At 37.2% G+C, this 16,824-nt stretch overlaps 1 protein-coding gene across 2 annotated transcripts in view; it reads right to left on the reverse strand.

The window, feature by feature from the left end:
- Positions 1-16,824, reverse strand: part of LEPR (leptin receptor) — a 75,240-nt gene that overhangs the window by 57,621 nt on the left and 795 nt on the right. Inside the window, exons 2-4 of one of the 2 annotated variants that reach the window (XM_060142548.1) lie at positions 13,526-13,695; positions 12,749-13,078; positions 10,245-10,368 (exon numbers count right to left, since the gene is read on the reverse strand). In XM_060142548.1, the coding sequence (XP_059998531.1) occupies positions 10,245-10,368; positions 12,749-13,078; positions 13,526-13,631 (560 nt within the window). In that variant the 5' untranslated portion in view covers positions 13,632-13,695. The remainder of the gene's footprint in view (positions 1-10,244; positions 10,369-12,748; positions 13,079-13,525; positions 13,696-16,824) is intronic. The other variant, XM_060142549.1, reaches the window with a different exon arrangement.

Genomic DNA, 16,824 nt, shown 5'->3' on the forward strand with positions numbered 1-16,824 from the left:
TTGTACTCCCTACAGGTGGGTATTTGATGGGCAAAAGACACAAAAATAAGGAAACCACATTAAATATATCATCAAATTTCATTATATAACATATTTGCAATGTACACGAAACACCTTGAGGATCACTAATTCAATTTTTCAAACCACCTTATTAGTTCCCTTATGAGGGAACTAATAACACCTACTTTACAAGTAAAAAACTGAGCTCAAAAAGAACGTAGACCTGGAATTCATCTTAAGTCTCATACTTCCATGTTCAGTGCTTGTTTCATCACACCCAAGCTGTCTTATCATTACAAGCTGTCTTGTCATTACAAGATAAGTTTCACTTTTACCATTGTCATTTTATTTAGGGGATTGATAAAAACTTTAATGGCCACAACTAAAGAATAATTATAATCTGAATTATGTTAATATTTCTATAAATCATAATATTAGAGAATTACAGAATTATTTCAAATTATTTTTTCCTTGAGGAAAACATTAAATATTTCTCATGTTTATGACAGCAGAAGTTTTTCCAAGTTTGTGTGAAACCTGTAATACACCAGCCTTGTTACTTGCCAAAGTCAGCATAAGAACTTCTATTACCTTCCAAAAGATTTTTTAAAGTTTTAAGTATTTATGAACATCACGGGCTTCCCTGGTGGTGCAGTGGTTGAGAGTCCACCTGCCGATTCGGGGGACACGGGTTCATGCCCCGGTCCGGTAAGATCCCACATGCCATGGAGCGGCTGGGCCCGTGAGCCATGGCCGCTGAGCCTGCACATCCGGAGCCTGTGCTCCACAACGGGAGAGACCACAACAGTGAGAGGCCCGTGTACCGCAAAAAAAAAAAAAGTTTTAAGTATTTATGAACATCAAATGATACTTTAAAATTTTGATAATGCTACTTTTAAACCATCAAAATTTTAAAGTAGTATAAGTTAAAATGGTGATCAAATTTTTAAAATAAGAAAGAGATACACTGGCTTAAAATAACCAAAACTTAAGAATTTCTGAAATTCTTGAAAAATGTTTATGCAGCAAAATATTTTATGCGTTGCCAACACACACACACACAAATTCAGTGTCACTATTTAATTTCTCTATATGTGAGTAAACTTTACTTGCAAGTGAAAATAGTGAAAAAAATGGTCAAATAAATTTTAAATTTGGCTTCTTTGCAAATTTCACAATTTTGGCAATATTTCTACTCAAAAATTAGATATATAATTAGTACTGAAATTTCATCTTTTAGCCACAAATGGTTTATAGAAAGCACATTCTATCATCTGACCTTTGATCAAATTACTTGTTCCCCTCAAATTTTTCTGTGAATATATTAATGTTTCTCTAAGCAAAGATCTATACTAAATTATTATAGGAATAACACCAAATGAGTGTTCTTGATTGTGACATAAACTGAGAGCAAAACATAGTGGGCAAACCAATAAACATGAATTGGAAAATTTAGCATTAGCTTTGTGTATAATTTAATCAAGTCACATTTTAAATCTCAGACTGGTAACCTATACAAATGTTACTCCCCAAAATCTAGTTTACCAATCCCAAGTAATTTCAAAGAACAGGTTAGTGTCCCAGACTAGTCTCATCATAATAGATTCCTGGACCCTCCATGGAGAATTCAGTAGGTCTGGGGCCAAGGAATCTGTTTTTAATAAGTGTCATAGACCAGCGGTTCTCAAAGTATGGTCCCCAAGCCAGTAACATCAGCATCATCTGGAAATTGATAGAAATGCAAATCCTGTCCAGACCTCATGAATTAGGCCCAGGTGAGAAGTTGACTTAGATGTATTTCATCAAGGAGACAAATTTAAGAAGCATTCTGTAAAACACAAAGTACTCATCAGATGTACAATATCACCAAACAAATAGAAAATCAACAAGGATGAGAGGGAGGAAGAAAAAAGAAAGAAAATAAAAAAGGAATGCAAACGAAAACAAATAGACCTAAATGTACATCAAGTTAACAATACAACCACCTGAGGCAGAAGGGGAGGGGATATCCTAATTAACTTCAGAACACAGAATTTTAGCAAAGGCAAAATGAGTCTAAACAAACATTGCACTCTAGTTACCCTATTTGTTTTTTATGGTGGTATGGCTTAGCTATTCCAAAACTACTTTGTGTGTATTCTAGGACTGAGCAACTAGGTAATATATTGTTGGAAAGGGAAGCAAGATTTCTCACTGCTAGAAAAAGGAGTTACAAAAAAAAAGAAAGAAAAGAAAGGCTAGGATAGATCCTGTGGTTTTGAACTAGAACAAGAGACATTAGTATTGCCAGAACAAAATCCAACATTCTTTGGGTTTTAATATGCTTTTAATATGTGTATATACAGAGAGATATAAAAATATAGACTTGTGAGTATTATATATACACATTATGTGTGTACTGTGTGTATGTATACATATAACTATGTAGCTGAGTGGGCCTAGAAACAATACCACCCAAGTAACAGTGAGCATCTAGCCCCCCCGATACCACTTTGTAAACATCATTCTCCAACAGAAAGGAATCAGGGCTCCTTGGAAAAATGGCTGATACCAGTGTCAGAGCAGGAAAAGTATAAAATCAACCTGAAACATCTTGTAGTGCTAGAAAGTAAGGAGTCCTATTTAAAAAAAAAAAAAAAAAGATCTAACACATCAAAAGGACACAGAGGCCAGTTTACATAAGCACCCACTGCCAAATATGGGACAGTGTGAGCAATAAAATAAATAATGATAGTAACTAAATATAGCTCACAAAATAAAATAATAATCCATGAGTCCATCTTGATAGGAAGGAAGAAAGGAAGGAAGGAAGGGAGGGAGCGAGGGAAGAGGAAAAAAGGAGGGGGAAGGAAATAAAAAAGGTAAGAGAGAAAGAATGGAAAGTGTACTTCTCACAGAGCCTAGCACTGTGGCCTGCACACACTGTTTCTTAATTAAATAACACTATGCCTAAAATGTCCCAATTAACATTGAGCACGTTTGTTTACAAATAATGCATCTTTCTTCTCTAAAAATTTCAGTTGTTCATTTTTATATTGTCAATTTCTCTCATTATGTTCATGTTTTCCTTTATATCCTTGAGCATGTGGAGCATGCTAAAACTAACTGTCTGCTAATTCTATTATCTCTGCCATTTCTGGGTCTGCTTCTATTGTCTATTTTTTCTTTTGGGGTTATATTTTCCTCTTCCTTCATATATGTATCATTTTTTACTGGATGCCAGACATTGTGAATATTACAATTGAGTGTTGGATTATGTTGTTTTGCCTTAAAGAATGCTGGATTTTGTTTTGGCAATCAGCTAAGTTACTTGGGTGACTTAAGTGTGAACCTTTTAAGCTTCTTTTAAGCTTTTTTGGGGGGAGTATAGAATAGCCTTGACTCTAGGGCTAATCTGGCCCCACTTTTAAAGTGTGGCTATTATGGGGTTTCTACTGAATGTCAGTGATATTCAACAAGGTCTCTCCAAGTCTCCCTGTTGGAAACTTTCATTATTCCTGGCCCTGTGTGACCTCTGGGAATTGCTTAGATTACAGCTCCCGGTAGTTGTTCTCTTCCTAGAAGTTTTCTTGCCCAAGATCATAGACAGATGGGTATTCAGCCAAAGAATCAAGGGGACCCCAGTGCTAACTCCTGTGTACCTCCCTGCTTCAGGTACCCTGCCCTATGCATCAAGCCCCCTTTTACCCTCTGAACTCTTCTCTCTGTCTCCTCAATTCAGCAATATTGCTGGGCTCTGCTTGAGTTCCCCAGCCTTGTGCCATGTCCTGGAAATTGCCTCCAGCCCGGAAAACCTGAGTAAAATAGAACTTACTTTGTTTCCTCCTCTCAGGAATCACGTTCTGTTCTGCCTTTGTCCAATATCTGAAAATAGATGTTTTCTACTTTTATCGACTTTTCTAGTTGTTTATGACAGAAGAGTAATCCTAGAACTTATTATTCCCTCATGGCCAGAAGTCACTTTTGCTGACTTTTTATATTAACTTCTGAAGATATGTATTCACATAGTTCAAAACTTGGTTTTCTTTAAAGGGAGTAGTGAAATGGGGTGATGACTTGATGGAAATGTGTGATCAAGGAAATCTATGTTTTAAGTGGGAGTTACTGCAGCATGTGTATCGGCTGAGAGGAAAACTTGATGATGCAGGAGAGAGAGGGGATAATTGCCAGAACAAAGTCCTTGAGTGACAACAGGGGATGGGACTCAAAACACAGAAGAAAGGGTTCATTTTATATTGGAACCCAGAGAATTCATCAGCAACTAAAGAAAACAAGGAAACTGCATAGGCACTGACATGAGCAGGCTGGTAGATTTTGGTGAGAAAAGCAAAAACTTGAACCCGCCCCCTCCACCTCCTGCTTTCCCAGTGAAAATCAAAAACAAGGTCATCAGTGGGTCTCTCTGGCTCTCTCTAAGGGAAGCCAGCTCCCATGTTGTAAGATGCTCTATGGAGAATACACAGGACAAAGAACTGAAGAAGGCCTCCAGTCACAGCCTGGGAGGAACTAAGGCTTTCTGTCTAGTGGCCCATGAGGAATTTGGAAGCCTAGGCAGTGAGCTTGGAAACAGATCCTCCTGAAGTTGAACCTTGAAATAACTGCACTCCTACCTGACATCTGCAGTGCAACCTTGTGAAAGACCTTAAGGCAGATGTCCCAGCTAAGCTGCACCTAGATTCCTGACCCACAGAAACTGTGAAATGATGAATAACTGTTGTTTTAAGCCACTAAATTTTGGGTAATTTATCATATGGCATAGATAGCCAAGGAAGATATTGGTACCTGGAAGTGGGATGCTGCCATAACAAATACCTAAAAATGTGGGTGTGGCTTTGGAGCTAGGTGATGGACACAGGCTGGAAGCATTTGAAGAGGCATGATGGAGAAAGCCTAAAACACCTTGAACAGACTTAGTAGAAATCTACAGTTTGAGGACACTGCCAGCGAGGACACAAAAAGAAGTGAGGAACATGATATTGGAAACTGGAAGAAAGGGAATCTTTCTTACATAGTGGTCAAAAGCTAAGTAACACATCGGCAGTTCTGTGGACAGTGTAGAATGTGCCTACTGATCTGGTGATCTATTTCAGGAGATCTCCAAACAAGTGCTGAAAATGCCTCTTGGTTCCTTACTGTTTCAAGAGGAGAGATATTCATTGACAAAAGGGCTGTTAAACAAAGGAACTAGGACTTGAAAGTTGTAAAATTCCCAGCCTCTCCAGATGGCTAAGGATGTTTGAAATGGCTTCTAAGCAAAGAGAAGAGCTTATTTCTAAGAGACCTGCGGGCTTTTATCTAATGGAGTGAACCCCAGTAAGATTCCCAGGAGGCTGTGTGAGCTTGTGAGAGAATTACAGTAGCAGAAACACTGCTAGCTTAGACTGAAGGAGTACAAAATGAAACAAAGCCACTGGATTCCCAAAATTGTGCCAACCGGAAGCATGCTGAGAAAACTACTCAGCTGCAGAGATGTGTAACTTTTCATTAAAAAAATGGAAGGCGAATCAGAGGGCAGAAGCAAGGGCCCAGAGAGCAGAGCCAAGGGCATGGAGATTTACTCCTGAGGCTGAGGTGACAGAGGGACTAGGCCTGACATGACGGGTAGGGGGAGAGAAGGTCAAAGAGTGGGATCCTTGAAACTGAGATTAGAGAAAGAGCAAGCTTATCAGCTAATGACAAGAGCCATGAGAATGGGTAAGCTAGGTTGGATGAAAAAGAGAAGAGTAAAAGTAAAGCTTTCAAGAAATTGAAGATCATCCAGATTGATGCTGAAATCACCAAGAATGCTGACAAGAGTGACAGTGAAGAGACAAAGTAAACTAGGTATTAGCACTTACAAAAGTCCAAACTCCCTGGACAACCCTTGCTTATTCATCCACCTTGATTTCTCATCATTCCCCAGCTTCCCAACCACAGAACTTTTCAAGTCCTCAAATGTCTATATGTGATTGTGTTCCTTTGCAAATGCTCTTCACTCTCTCTGGCTCATTCTTCTCTGCCCCCTTATAATCTAGGCAGATACTTCTAGCATATGTTTCTCAAAGTCCCCATATTTATTACATCACAGCATTTTCAAACTTTATTATGTTCTTTGTCTTTACTGTCAGCTCCAAGAAGGCAAGGGTTGAGTCTGAGCTGTTTAACACTCAGCTCAGTGTCTGATGTACACATAGGCACCTCACAAAGGAAGAAGAGGATTTTCTTCCTAGGTCTAAGAGAAAATTCAAAAATAACACATTTGTACGGTATCTCTCCTTCAGTTTCTCGGACAAACATTAATATCTGACCTTAAACAATGCTTCCCCTTAAGGGACATATTTATAGGGCTTTAAGTCCCTTATAAACATTAGGTTTTAGTTCCTTTTAAATACATACTTATTTACACATGGAAGCATTTGAAAGACTTCTCTCATGAATTCTCTAATGTCTTGGGGAGGTGATTTTGATGAAAACTTTTCTATAGTAACCATCCTTATGGATTTCCTCTTCCACAGAGGTTTCGTTTGTTATATGGGCCAGCTCTTCCTCCTGATCTGAAGTCTTATTTAAATTTTTGGAGATATATTGCTCAAAGATGCACACAAAAATAGAATTCAAGGTGGAAATAGTATGTGACAATTGGTAAAACTAACCAAATCATACAATGGAGAGAACAATTAAAGTGGCAAGAAAAAAGGAAAAGAAAAGAAAATGCTTCTCAAATTGCATGCAATTAGGTTTTCCTGTATTAATATTTTTCAGAAACCTGAGTTCAAATAAAAGCAGGTCAAAAGAATCTACTAAATTCATCATATAAGCAAGTTGAAAAATCTATTTAGTTTATCATAATTTTCTCATTTTTCTGGGTCTTACCTTTTAGATGAACAGACCAATGACTACTTAACTGACTGAAGTTCAAATTCACAGCTGTAGCTAACTTACTATGCAATTTTGTAATGTTCTGACATATTCATATGTAATATCTTTTTCAGAAAATGCAGACCTCAGACATAACTATGGCCTATACATTATAAAAATTATAAAATATAAATCCTTACACATAGTCACAGAGCTTTAAAACTGAGCACATTACCCTAGCCCACTGATAATACTTGAAATTCTCTTGAATAGGCACCTAGTGAGATTTTAATCATCACCCAAAGTATTCAGGTCATCACAAAAATGTACTACATTGCAAAGGAATTCTTTTCTCTGAGCTAAAATCTGTCTTGGTTAATAAAGCAGGAAACTTTCTGCCCAGACGTCAAATATATCCTCATCCACCACAGTGCTTCCTTTCTTCTCTCAATACGTTTTAAGACCAACCCTTCATCTGTGCTCTTTTTCTGGAACTTGCCTATTGAACCATTCACTCTCTGTCATGTATCTTCAATGGGTCCCCTTCTACCACATCTTCAATTTTTCTCTCCCTGCTGGGTCATTTTCTATAGACTAGAAACGAGCTCATTCTTTCCCATCCTTTACATGTTCACCTTTGGCTGTGCATTTGCCCAATTACTCCTCTACCTTCTCACTTTACTACTTCAGCAGGCTTCTTGGGCCTCTAGAGATTTATAGCCCAGTCATTCTGTTGTGGACATTTATCCACCCGGCTGCCCAGCATCTGCCTGGGAAATCTACTCTTCTGTTAGGCTGAAACACTAGCAGCTACGGCACATTCTCACCAATCGGATACTCCCATTCAAGACACTGGCCCTAATGAGAACTGCACTCATTAAAGCAGCAGGAGCTAGCAGGGGCTTCTAGATTCATCTAGTGACCAGCATTAGAGGTGGAAATCATCACAGAGACACTCAATGACCAGATGTGACAGCAAGGGCACCCTATCTGGGCTACTCCTGTGGGGTGACTTTAAGAATTAGTCCAGGGAATTTCCTGGAGGTCCAATGGTTAGGACTCAGCACTTTCACTGCTGGAGGCCCGGGTTCAATCCCTTGGTGGGGAACTAAGATTCCACAAGCCTTGCAGTGAGGCCAAAAAAAAAATTAGTCCAGCAGTCTAACATAAGTTATAAATATTAACTACAGTCTGATAATCAGTACATAATGAGGATGGTAGCAGCTATGCAAATTTTCTTCTAAAATTTGTCTTATTTACCTTTACACCAGAAATTTTCAAATTTTAGTTCCATCAGATTCATCTAAAGGGCTTGATAAAATACAGATTGATGGGCCTCACCCCCAAAATTTCTGATTCTAGTTCTGGGACAGAGTTATCAAATTTAAATTTCTAAAATATTTCCAGGTGATGTTGATATGCTTCTCAATGCTACCTGCCCACATATTTTTGTTATTAGCTCTTATTCATTCCTGAAGTTTCAACTTAGCTATCTCCTTCCTTGGGAAACCTTCACTCCTCTTGCCACCAGTGCTCTAGACATCCCCACATAAGGCTCTCACACCAGTCTTGCGCTCCCACACCTTCATGTGCCTACCAAGTGCACATCAGTAACCACTAAAACTGAAGCCCTATTTTGATACATATTTGTACATATCTGTCCCAACCACTAGCCTGTGAGTGGCTCAAGAGCAGAGATCATAACTATTCTTTTTTAAAAAAAATATAAGACGGGCTTCCCTGGTGGCGCAGCAGTTGAGAGTCCGCCTGCCGATGCAGGGGACACGGGTTCGTGCCCCGGTCCGGGAAGATCCCACATGCCACAGAGCGGCTGGGCCCGTGGGCCATGGCCGCTGAGCCTGTGCGTCCGGAGCCTGTTGCTCTGCAACGGGAGAGGCCACAACAGTGAGAGGCCCGCGTACCGAAAAATAAATAAATAAATGAACAAAAATAATTTAAAAAATATATATAAGACAAAATATATTTTTAAAACTAAAGGCAAGATACAAAACAAAGAAGAATGTTGTATAAAGGTTAATGGGAAAATACATCAAGAAGATGTAACAACTAAGAACATAGATCCACCCAACAATATAGTCTAAAAATACATAGAACAACATACAGCAAAACAGTGAGAATAAATACATAAATCAACCATTGCAGTTATTTTAAAAAGTTGATGTAAAATACACAACTAGTGGGGCTTCCCTGGTGGCGCAGTGGTTGAGAATCTGCCTGCCAATGCAGGGGACACGGGTTCGAGCCCTGGTCTGGGAGGATCCCACATACTGCGGAGCAACTGGGCCTGTGAGCCACAGTTACTGAGCCTGCACGTCTGGAGCCTATGCTCTGCAACAAGAGAGGCAGCGACAGTGAGAGGCCCGCACACCGCGATGAAGAGTGGCCCCTGCTCGCCACAACTAGAGAAAGTCCTCGCACAGAAACGAAGACCCAACACAGCCAAAAATAAATAAATAAATTGATTAAAAAAATACACATTTAGTAAAGTCTATGAATACACCTTTTTCTTGACATCTTTGTTTCTTTAAAATTTTTTTACTGTGGTAAAATATACATAACATAACATTTACCATTTTAAGTGTACAGTTCATGATATTAAGTACATTCACATTGTTGGGTAACAATCCCTACCATTCAACTTCAGAACTTTTTTCATCTCCCCAAACTGAAACTCTGAACCCATTTAAACAAGAACTCTTCATTACCCCTCCCCTAGTCCCTGGTAGCCATCATTCTACTTTCTGTCTCTATTCATCTTTATATGGACAGTTTCTAGCACACTGCCCCTTAATTATATGACCTCAATAACTGCAGACCTGAGGGAGGTGAGTGACATTCTTCTCAAGCATCAAATAAAAGAACAAATGAGAATGAATTTTAAAGAGTTAAAATTCAAATAGAAATGGTATGTATTATCACTGGAATTATTAGAAAACTTGAATGACATATTAGCTGTTAGAATCATAAGTGTATGGCTGTTTGAAACCACCATCATGGCTCTCTACCTAGCACAAATAAATAAAAAGCACTTACATTTTAAGATAATAAAAAGATCAAATATGAGAGAAAAATCCACCAGAAAAATAAATATAAACTATTTCCCCTTCTCCACTCAAATATCTAACACTACTGAATTGAGTTCACGCTTCTTTGAGAATATATGCCCATCCACATCTGCAATGCTTTGCTACCTGAACCAACATGAGGAGAAAAGAGGAAACCTAATGGAGAAGAAGGTTGTATAAAAAGTACAGAAATGTACATTGATATAAAAGGAAATGCAGAGATAGAAGAGCTTTCATAATCTACTTCTGTATATGGAAACTCCTGCATTTCAAAAAAACTTGTGTCATGGAAATGTCCAAATTTATTTATTTGGTACTTACAGAAGATATAAAAGATGGACCTTAAGGTCATAATTCTTGAAAGGACTCTTAAATAATGACTCCATATAACAGATGAATAATTTCAAGTCCTCTTTCATCCAGCACTGTATGTTCCAGTTTGCACCTGAATTAAAAATAACTAAATGAAACCCGAGAAAAACATTCTGAACAACTCAGTGAAAGAGAAGAGCTAAATTAAATTTACCAGTGTTCCAATACAACTTTCACTGCCCATTCTGAAAGAAAAAGAACAGGCTCTAACTGATCGTGTGTGTTTGCCCATTTAGTCCCTTTGGCCTTCAGTTTCCTTTTTCAGAAAGTAAGATAATTAAATTCAATTATTGTTTCTCAAACATTTTTAAAATCCTGAACCACTTAAGTAGGACAGAAGACCCCAAAACTCACCTAGCTCAGTTCATCCTCACTTTCCAAGAGACAAGAGAACATGAAATATCAAGGTACAAGCACATTTGGGGCAGTATTTAAGTGTCTGCTTTAGCAATAAAGCATGGTGATTCACATTGGAACTAAGATGCACATCTTAAATTTTTTTTTTTTTTTTCGATACCCGGGCCTCTCACTGTTGTGGCCTCTCCCGTTGCGGAGCACAGGCTCCAGACGCGCAGGCTCCAGACGCGCAGGCTCAGCAGCCATGGCTCACGGGCCCAGCCGCTCCACGGCATGTGGGATCTTCCCGGACCGGGGCACGAACCCGTGTCCCCTGCATCGGCAGGCGGACTCTCAACCACTGCGCCACCAGGGAAGCCCTCAAATTCTTGTTATTGTAATATTATAGACCCCACATACAACTTATATGAGTATATTTCACTGTACACTGAAAAACTCACCTGACAATGATAAACTATTAGTGATTTGTAATTTAGAGAGCAAGAATAGCAATAGTTGAAAATCATGACTAACTTAAGACAACACTAATACTTATCTTTAAGCACCACTAACATATTTCCCCATTTGAAGGATTTCTAGCTAGTAGGGACTTTGCATAGGTTGAGCCCTATGAAGTAAACAGCCCATATGGCAGAATATTAAATGGAAATCCTGAATAACCACCACTTAACCTAGTAATTTTAGTTACAAAAACTTAAACTCATTTAAAAATAATGAATTATTAGCCTTTATATATATACGTAAAATTTAAATCTGCATCAAAATCATTTCACTTGATAATCGAAAAAAGTGCTAACATTTTTTGATCATTTTACAGCTCATCACAGGGACCCTAACATTTTAAGTTCATTCTTAATATATTTAATAATCATTGGAATGGCTAAGTTAAGTTCCCTTACAAATTAAAGAACTGTGTCATTTAAAATTAACTTAAATGCTTATAGAGTCAGTTGGAGACACTGGGAGTTATTATTTCTAACTTGTTTTAAAACTCTGATTTTAGGGGCTTCCCTGGTGGCGCAGTGGTTGACAGTCCGCCTACCGATGCAGGGGACACGTGTTCGTGTCCCGATCCGGGAGGATCCCACATGCCGCGGAGCGGCTGGGCCCGTGAGCCATGGCCGCTGGGCCTGCGCGTCCGGAGCCTGTGCTCCGCAGCAGGAGGGGCCACAACAGTGAGAGGCCCGCGTACCGCAAAAAACAAAACAAACAAAAAAAAAACTCTGATTTTATTGCACAATTATGCTTTATCCTTACTCCTAACCTGATTTCAACAAACTGAGTGTTTCTTCCATCTAATCAGTGGTGCTTTGGCCCTCCAAGGGACATCTGGCAAAGTCTAGAGATATGTTTTGATTGTCACAACTGGGGAGTGAGTGTTAACAGACATTAAGTGGGCAGAAGGCGGGGATGCTTCGAACATCCCACGATGCACAGAACAGTCCCCCATAACCAAGAATTATCTGGCCCACAACGTCAATAATTTTGAGGTTGAGAAATTCTGACTAACCCTACATAGGAGTGTTATATTATGTACGTCTTTATTTTCATACTGTAGGTCTCTACAATGTTAAGTCAATTGTCTCTGCTCTATTTAGCTTTTCCAGAGGCTTGGAGATAATTTTGTTGTTTAGATTTCCACATGCAGAATTATTAACGACATGAGCTACACTTAGTATGCATTATACTTAAACAACAAAAAAAACCTTGATTTGGTTTTTTTGATCTCTCCTTGGTTACGGAGAGATTCCTTGCTTGCTTTAACTAGCTCAACAGTATTATCTGCCATTTGATATTTTATCTACTTAACAAAAATAAGTTGTACTTTTTCTATTTTAAAGCCAATTTAGAAGACTACAAGAAATGTATGTTAAGGTTAAAAAGTTCCCTCATTACATTTTTATTTTATTTTTAGGGGATAGAAAATAATTGGGGACTTATTAGTTTGGTCCTAATTTTATTACTAATATAAAATAATAATGTGTGCTCAGAATCACATCCATAATACATCTATTTCACACAGGTTTCAGAGAACAGAACCATTTTGTTCAATACAGTTAAGTAAGAGGTAATGTTTGGAACAGTAAAATACTTACCTGTTTGTTGAAAAACTAAAGAATTTACTGTTGAAACAAATGCCTTCCCTTCAATGTTGTCTGCATGTACAGAGCAGTTTTTGTCTTCCTCGCTCCAAAAGCAACAGTGGAAAGTTGTTCTGGATGATAAGTTAGATAAGTAGGTACCACTTGAATTAAGTTTAGTTTCAACAAGTGCCTCATAATGTCCACTCAAATTTGAAGTGTTCTTTGAGATTCCAGCAGGCAAGAGGTAGTCATATGTTGTATTTCGTGGCATGCAAGACAACTTAAATTTCCAGGGAGTAATTGGATATGCCAAGTTAAATGCAGTTATCACATAAATAAATTCTGTTAGGACATTTAAAAGACACACAGAAAAGCAATTAATCATTTTGACTAGACATAAATAGGAAGTATCTAAGATTAAGCCATGTAGTGCTCAATAGTAATTACTTAACTTTCTAAGTGCTCAATCAGTGCCTAATGCATAGCTCTGTGCTTCCACTGAACAAAGTGTTACACTTAAGAGGGTGCATTTATTTATAGAGGTAACTTCACTCCTTAGCACCCCTTTTTTGGAAATTCACAATTCATTTTCCTCATTAATCTAACATCTCATAATTAAATTTTAATGATAGGAAATTATAGCTAAATATTCCAATTTCCTTTTGTAAAAAATAAATTATTCTAATGAACTTCCAGCATAAATGGTAAGTATCTGGATGTGCAATTATATAAGCAAACATTAACGTGCTGTTTTAATATTTCTTAATAACACCAAAATGTTAACACTACTTTCACTGAGTGCTTTTAGAAAGGGTTTGTCTTCAACATCAGGACAGCTGGATGATTTCCTGAATCTGCCCATGGTTCTCCAGATATATGACATCATATAAGACATGTCCTTAATGCATTCTCCAATAATTGATGCACAATGACAGACTTCTTACAGGAAACGTCCACTGCTGATTAAAGACAATTTATCACTTTTTAGACACATAAAATTAAGAACAATTTTATAATCCTGTACCCCCCGCAAAAATCCTCAGAAGTGATACTTGTATTTTAATGAGTAGTTGTTTGATAATAAAATAATGAATTCTCCATAATTCTTTCTTTTATAAGTTACCCTAACGATCCAACAGCTGTGTTTCCTCATATACAAAGTAATGAAGAATGAAAATTCTAAGAATTTTTCATGGTTTTGTATAGAATGAGACTTTTGAAGGATTATGGTAAACATAAAAATGTAAGAAAATAGAAATTTTTTTTAAAATTCACAAAAGTATTGTTCTAAATTACAAAAGTAATACATGTAAAAATATTCAAATACACAAGTAATGACTGTTAACAATTTGGTTTCTAGAACTTTCTATTAATGTTAATTAATATAAACATGTATCAGATGCAAAATTTAAGGCAAAAATGATTAACACAACTAGCATTATTTTTCCCACACTGATAACAATTAGGTATTATAACATCACCAAAAGTGAATCCTCACTGCAACTATGTTCCTTTGGACTTCAATCCTTCTAACATTTATTTCTGAAATTAGAACTCACTAAAAAGAGAACTGGGTATTTCTTCCATTTTACAAAACCAAGAATATGTATTGGTACTAATTAAAAGCATTATATTTTATAGCTGCACATGGAAGATTTGGTTGGCTGAATTGAAATTAGCCTAAAATCCTCAAAGAACTATTTAAAACTTAAAATGTAATAATGAATGTCTTAGACATAGTAACTACTGAATCAGTTTAATTAAAAGATGATTCTATTTTGTTTACATGCTTCCTTTGCAAATGATATTTCTTTCCCTCCAAAGAGGGAAATATATATTCACCTGGAGGCTTATGTTATCATGTTATCATATGACACCTGTTATCATCCTATCATATGTTATACAAGGCCCCAGACCTCTTCCAATTCACAAAGCTTGACAAAACCACAAACCTTTTGGAAAGCCAATGTGAAACATTAGCATGGAGCCTAATAAAAATTAGATAGAGAATGTAAGAGAGAATGTTACCACTCTTTGATAGCCCCCTGTGGTCTAGTTTTTCTGAAATCTGTAACAGTGGAATTATCCTGGATATTTTCAGTAAATATATATACGGCTAAAATGACAAAGAACAGTATATATAACAAGGAAAGCTCCAAGAGCACTTTTAAAGATTGGAAGTTTGGGATTGACATGTACACACTGCTATATTTAATACAGATAACCAACAAGGACCTACTGTACAGCACAGGGAACTCTACTCAATACTCTGAAATAATCTAAATGGAAAAAGAATTTGAAAAAGAATAGATACATGTATATGTATAACTGAATCTCTTTGCTGTACACCTGAAACTAACACATCATTGTTAATAAACTATACTCCAATATAAAATAAAAATTAAAAAAAAAAAAGATTAGACTAGCCAAAAAGATGCCCAGAACTAGCTGACACACAGGTAATCGTTGCCAGAGAAAACAGGTTTTGTTAAAGATGGCTTGACTTTAATTTCAAAAACTTGGAACACAGTCTAAATAAATGAGTTGAGTTAAAAAAAATCAAAATATCTCTAGAATGCTGTAAGAAACAACTGAGAATAGTACAATGCGGAGGTTAAGGGCACTGACCCTCCGAGCAGTGGAAAATTTGCATATAACTTATAGTTGGCCCTCCCTATACACGGTTCCTCTGTATACACAGTTCTTCTGCATCTGCAGATTCAACTAACCTTGGATCGTGCAGTACTGCAGTATTTACTATTGAAAAAAATCTGAGTATAAGTGGACCTGCGAAAACCCATGCTCTTCGAGGGTCAACTATATACTCAAAAGTCACTGGCATTGTGTGACTACTTTCCAACAGAAGCCTGCTATGCTTCACAGAAATTTAAAACACAAGATTCTAAAAAAATGTCTATTAAGCTTTCTCTCGAGGATATTCGAGAGATAGGAATAGGTAGGAGGAAGACTAGTATACATTTAATTTTTGAAAGCATTCTTCTGGTGATAGTCAAGGTGGGAATTCCCAAGGTATACACCATCCCTTGATAATATCCCCTTATAACATTATCTTGTCATTGTTTACTAGTCATAATGGGGAATACCATTTAAAATGACATTTCCTTTCCATTTTAGAACAAATCTGTTATTCTGTATGGTAGCCATTTATTTTAAATATTATCACCAAGTAAACTGCTCCTGGATACAGACAATTAAAGTTTTGACTATCATCTGATATATGTATTCATAATTTAATAATGCTGCATTTGCTAAATAAAATTAAAATATTTAAATGTCATGATATCTTGTTTCCAAGTATGTATAAGGCTGTTAATGTGTATGTATAAATATTCTGAACTGTAAAAGAAAACCAAGTTAGAAAATAAATGATGGGCAAGGAAAAAAAATTTGCAAAACATAATAAATTCTTAGGGCTTGTGATGTTTAATGCTATGTGTCAACTTCACTAGGCCCATGGGGTGCTCAGACATTTGGTCAAACGTTAATCTGAGTGTGTCTGTGAGGCTGTTCCTGGATGAACCAGTAGACTGAGTAAAGCAGATGCCATCCCTGATGTGGGTGGGCCTCATCCAATCAATTGAAGACCTAAATAGAACAAAAATGACTGGGTAAGAGGGAACTCCTCCTGTTTGACAGGTGAACTGGAACGTCAGTCTTTTCCTTCCTTTGGGCTCAAACTGAAGCTTTACTCTTCCTGGGTCCCAAACCTGCCATTGTTTGGACAGGAACTTACACCATCAGCTCTCCTGGGTCTCCAGCTTGCCAACTGCAAATCTTGGGACTTCTCAGCCTCCATAATCATGCGAGACAATTCCTTATAATAAACCTCATCCTAGATATATATAAATCCTATTGGTCCTGCTTCTCTGGAGAACCTTGACTAATACAGAGCTAAATATCTACATTTTAGAAATTTCTAAAAATCAATTGAGACAAATAAAATCCAACAACAAAATAGTCAAAGTATGTGAATTAGAAAATCACATAAAAAAATAGAAATGGTCACTAAACAGTACTCAATCTCACAAATAACCAAATAAATAAAATTAAAGTGAGATGTTGTATTT

The sequence above is a fragment of the Lagenorhynchus albirostris genome, chromosome 2 (assembly GCF_949774975.1).
Source record: "Lagenorhynchus albirostris chromosome 2, mLagAlb1.1, whole genome shotgun sequence".
Taxonomy (NCBI): domain Eukaryota; kingdom Metazoa; phylum Chordata; class Mammalia; order Artiodactyla; family Delphinidae; genus Lagenorhynchus; species Lagenorhynchus albirostris.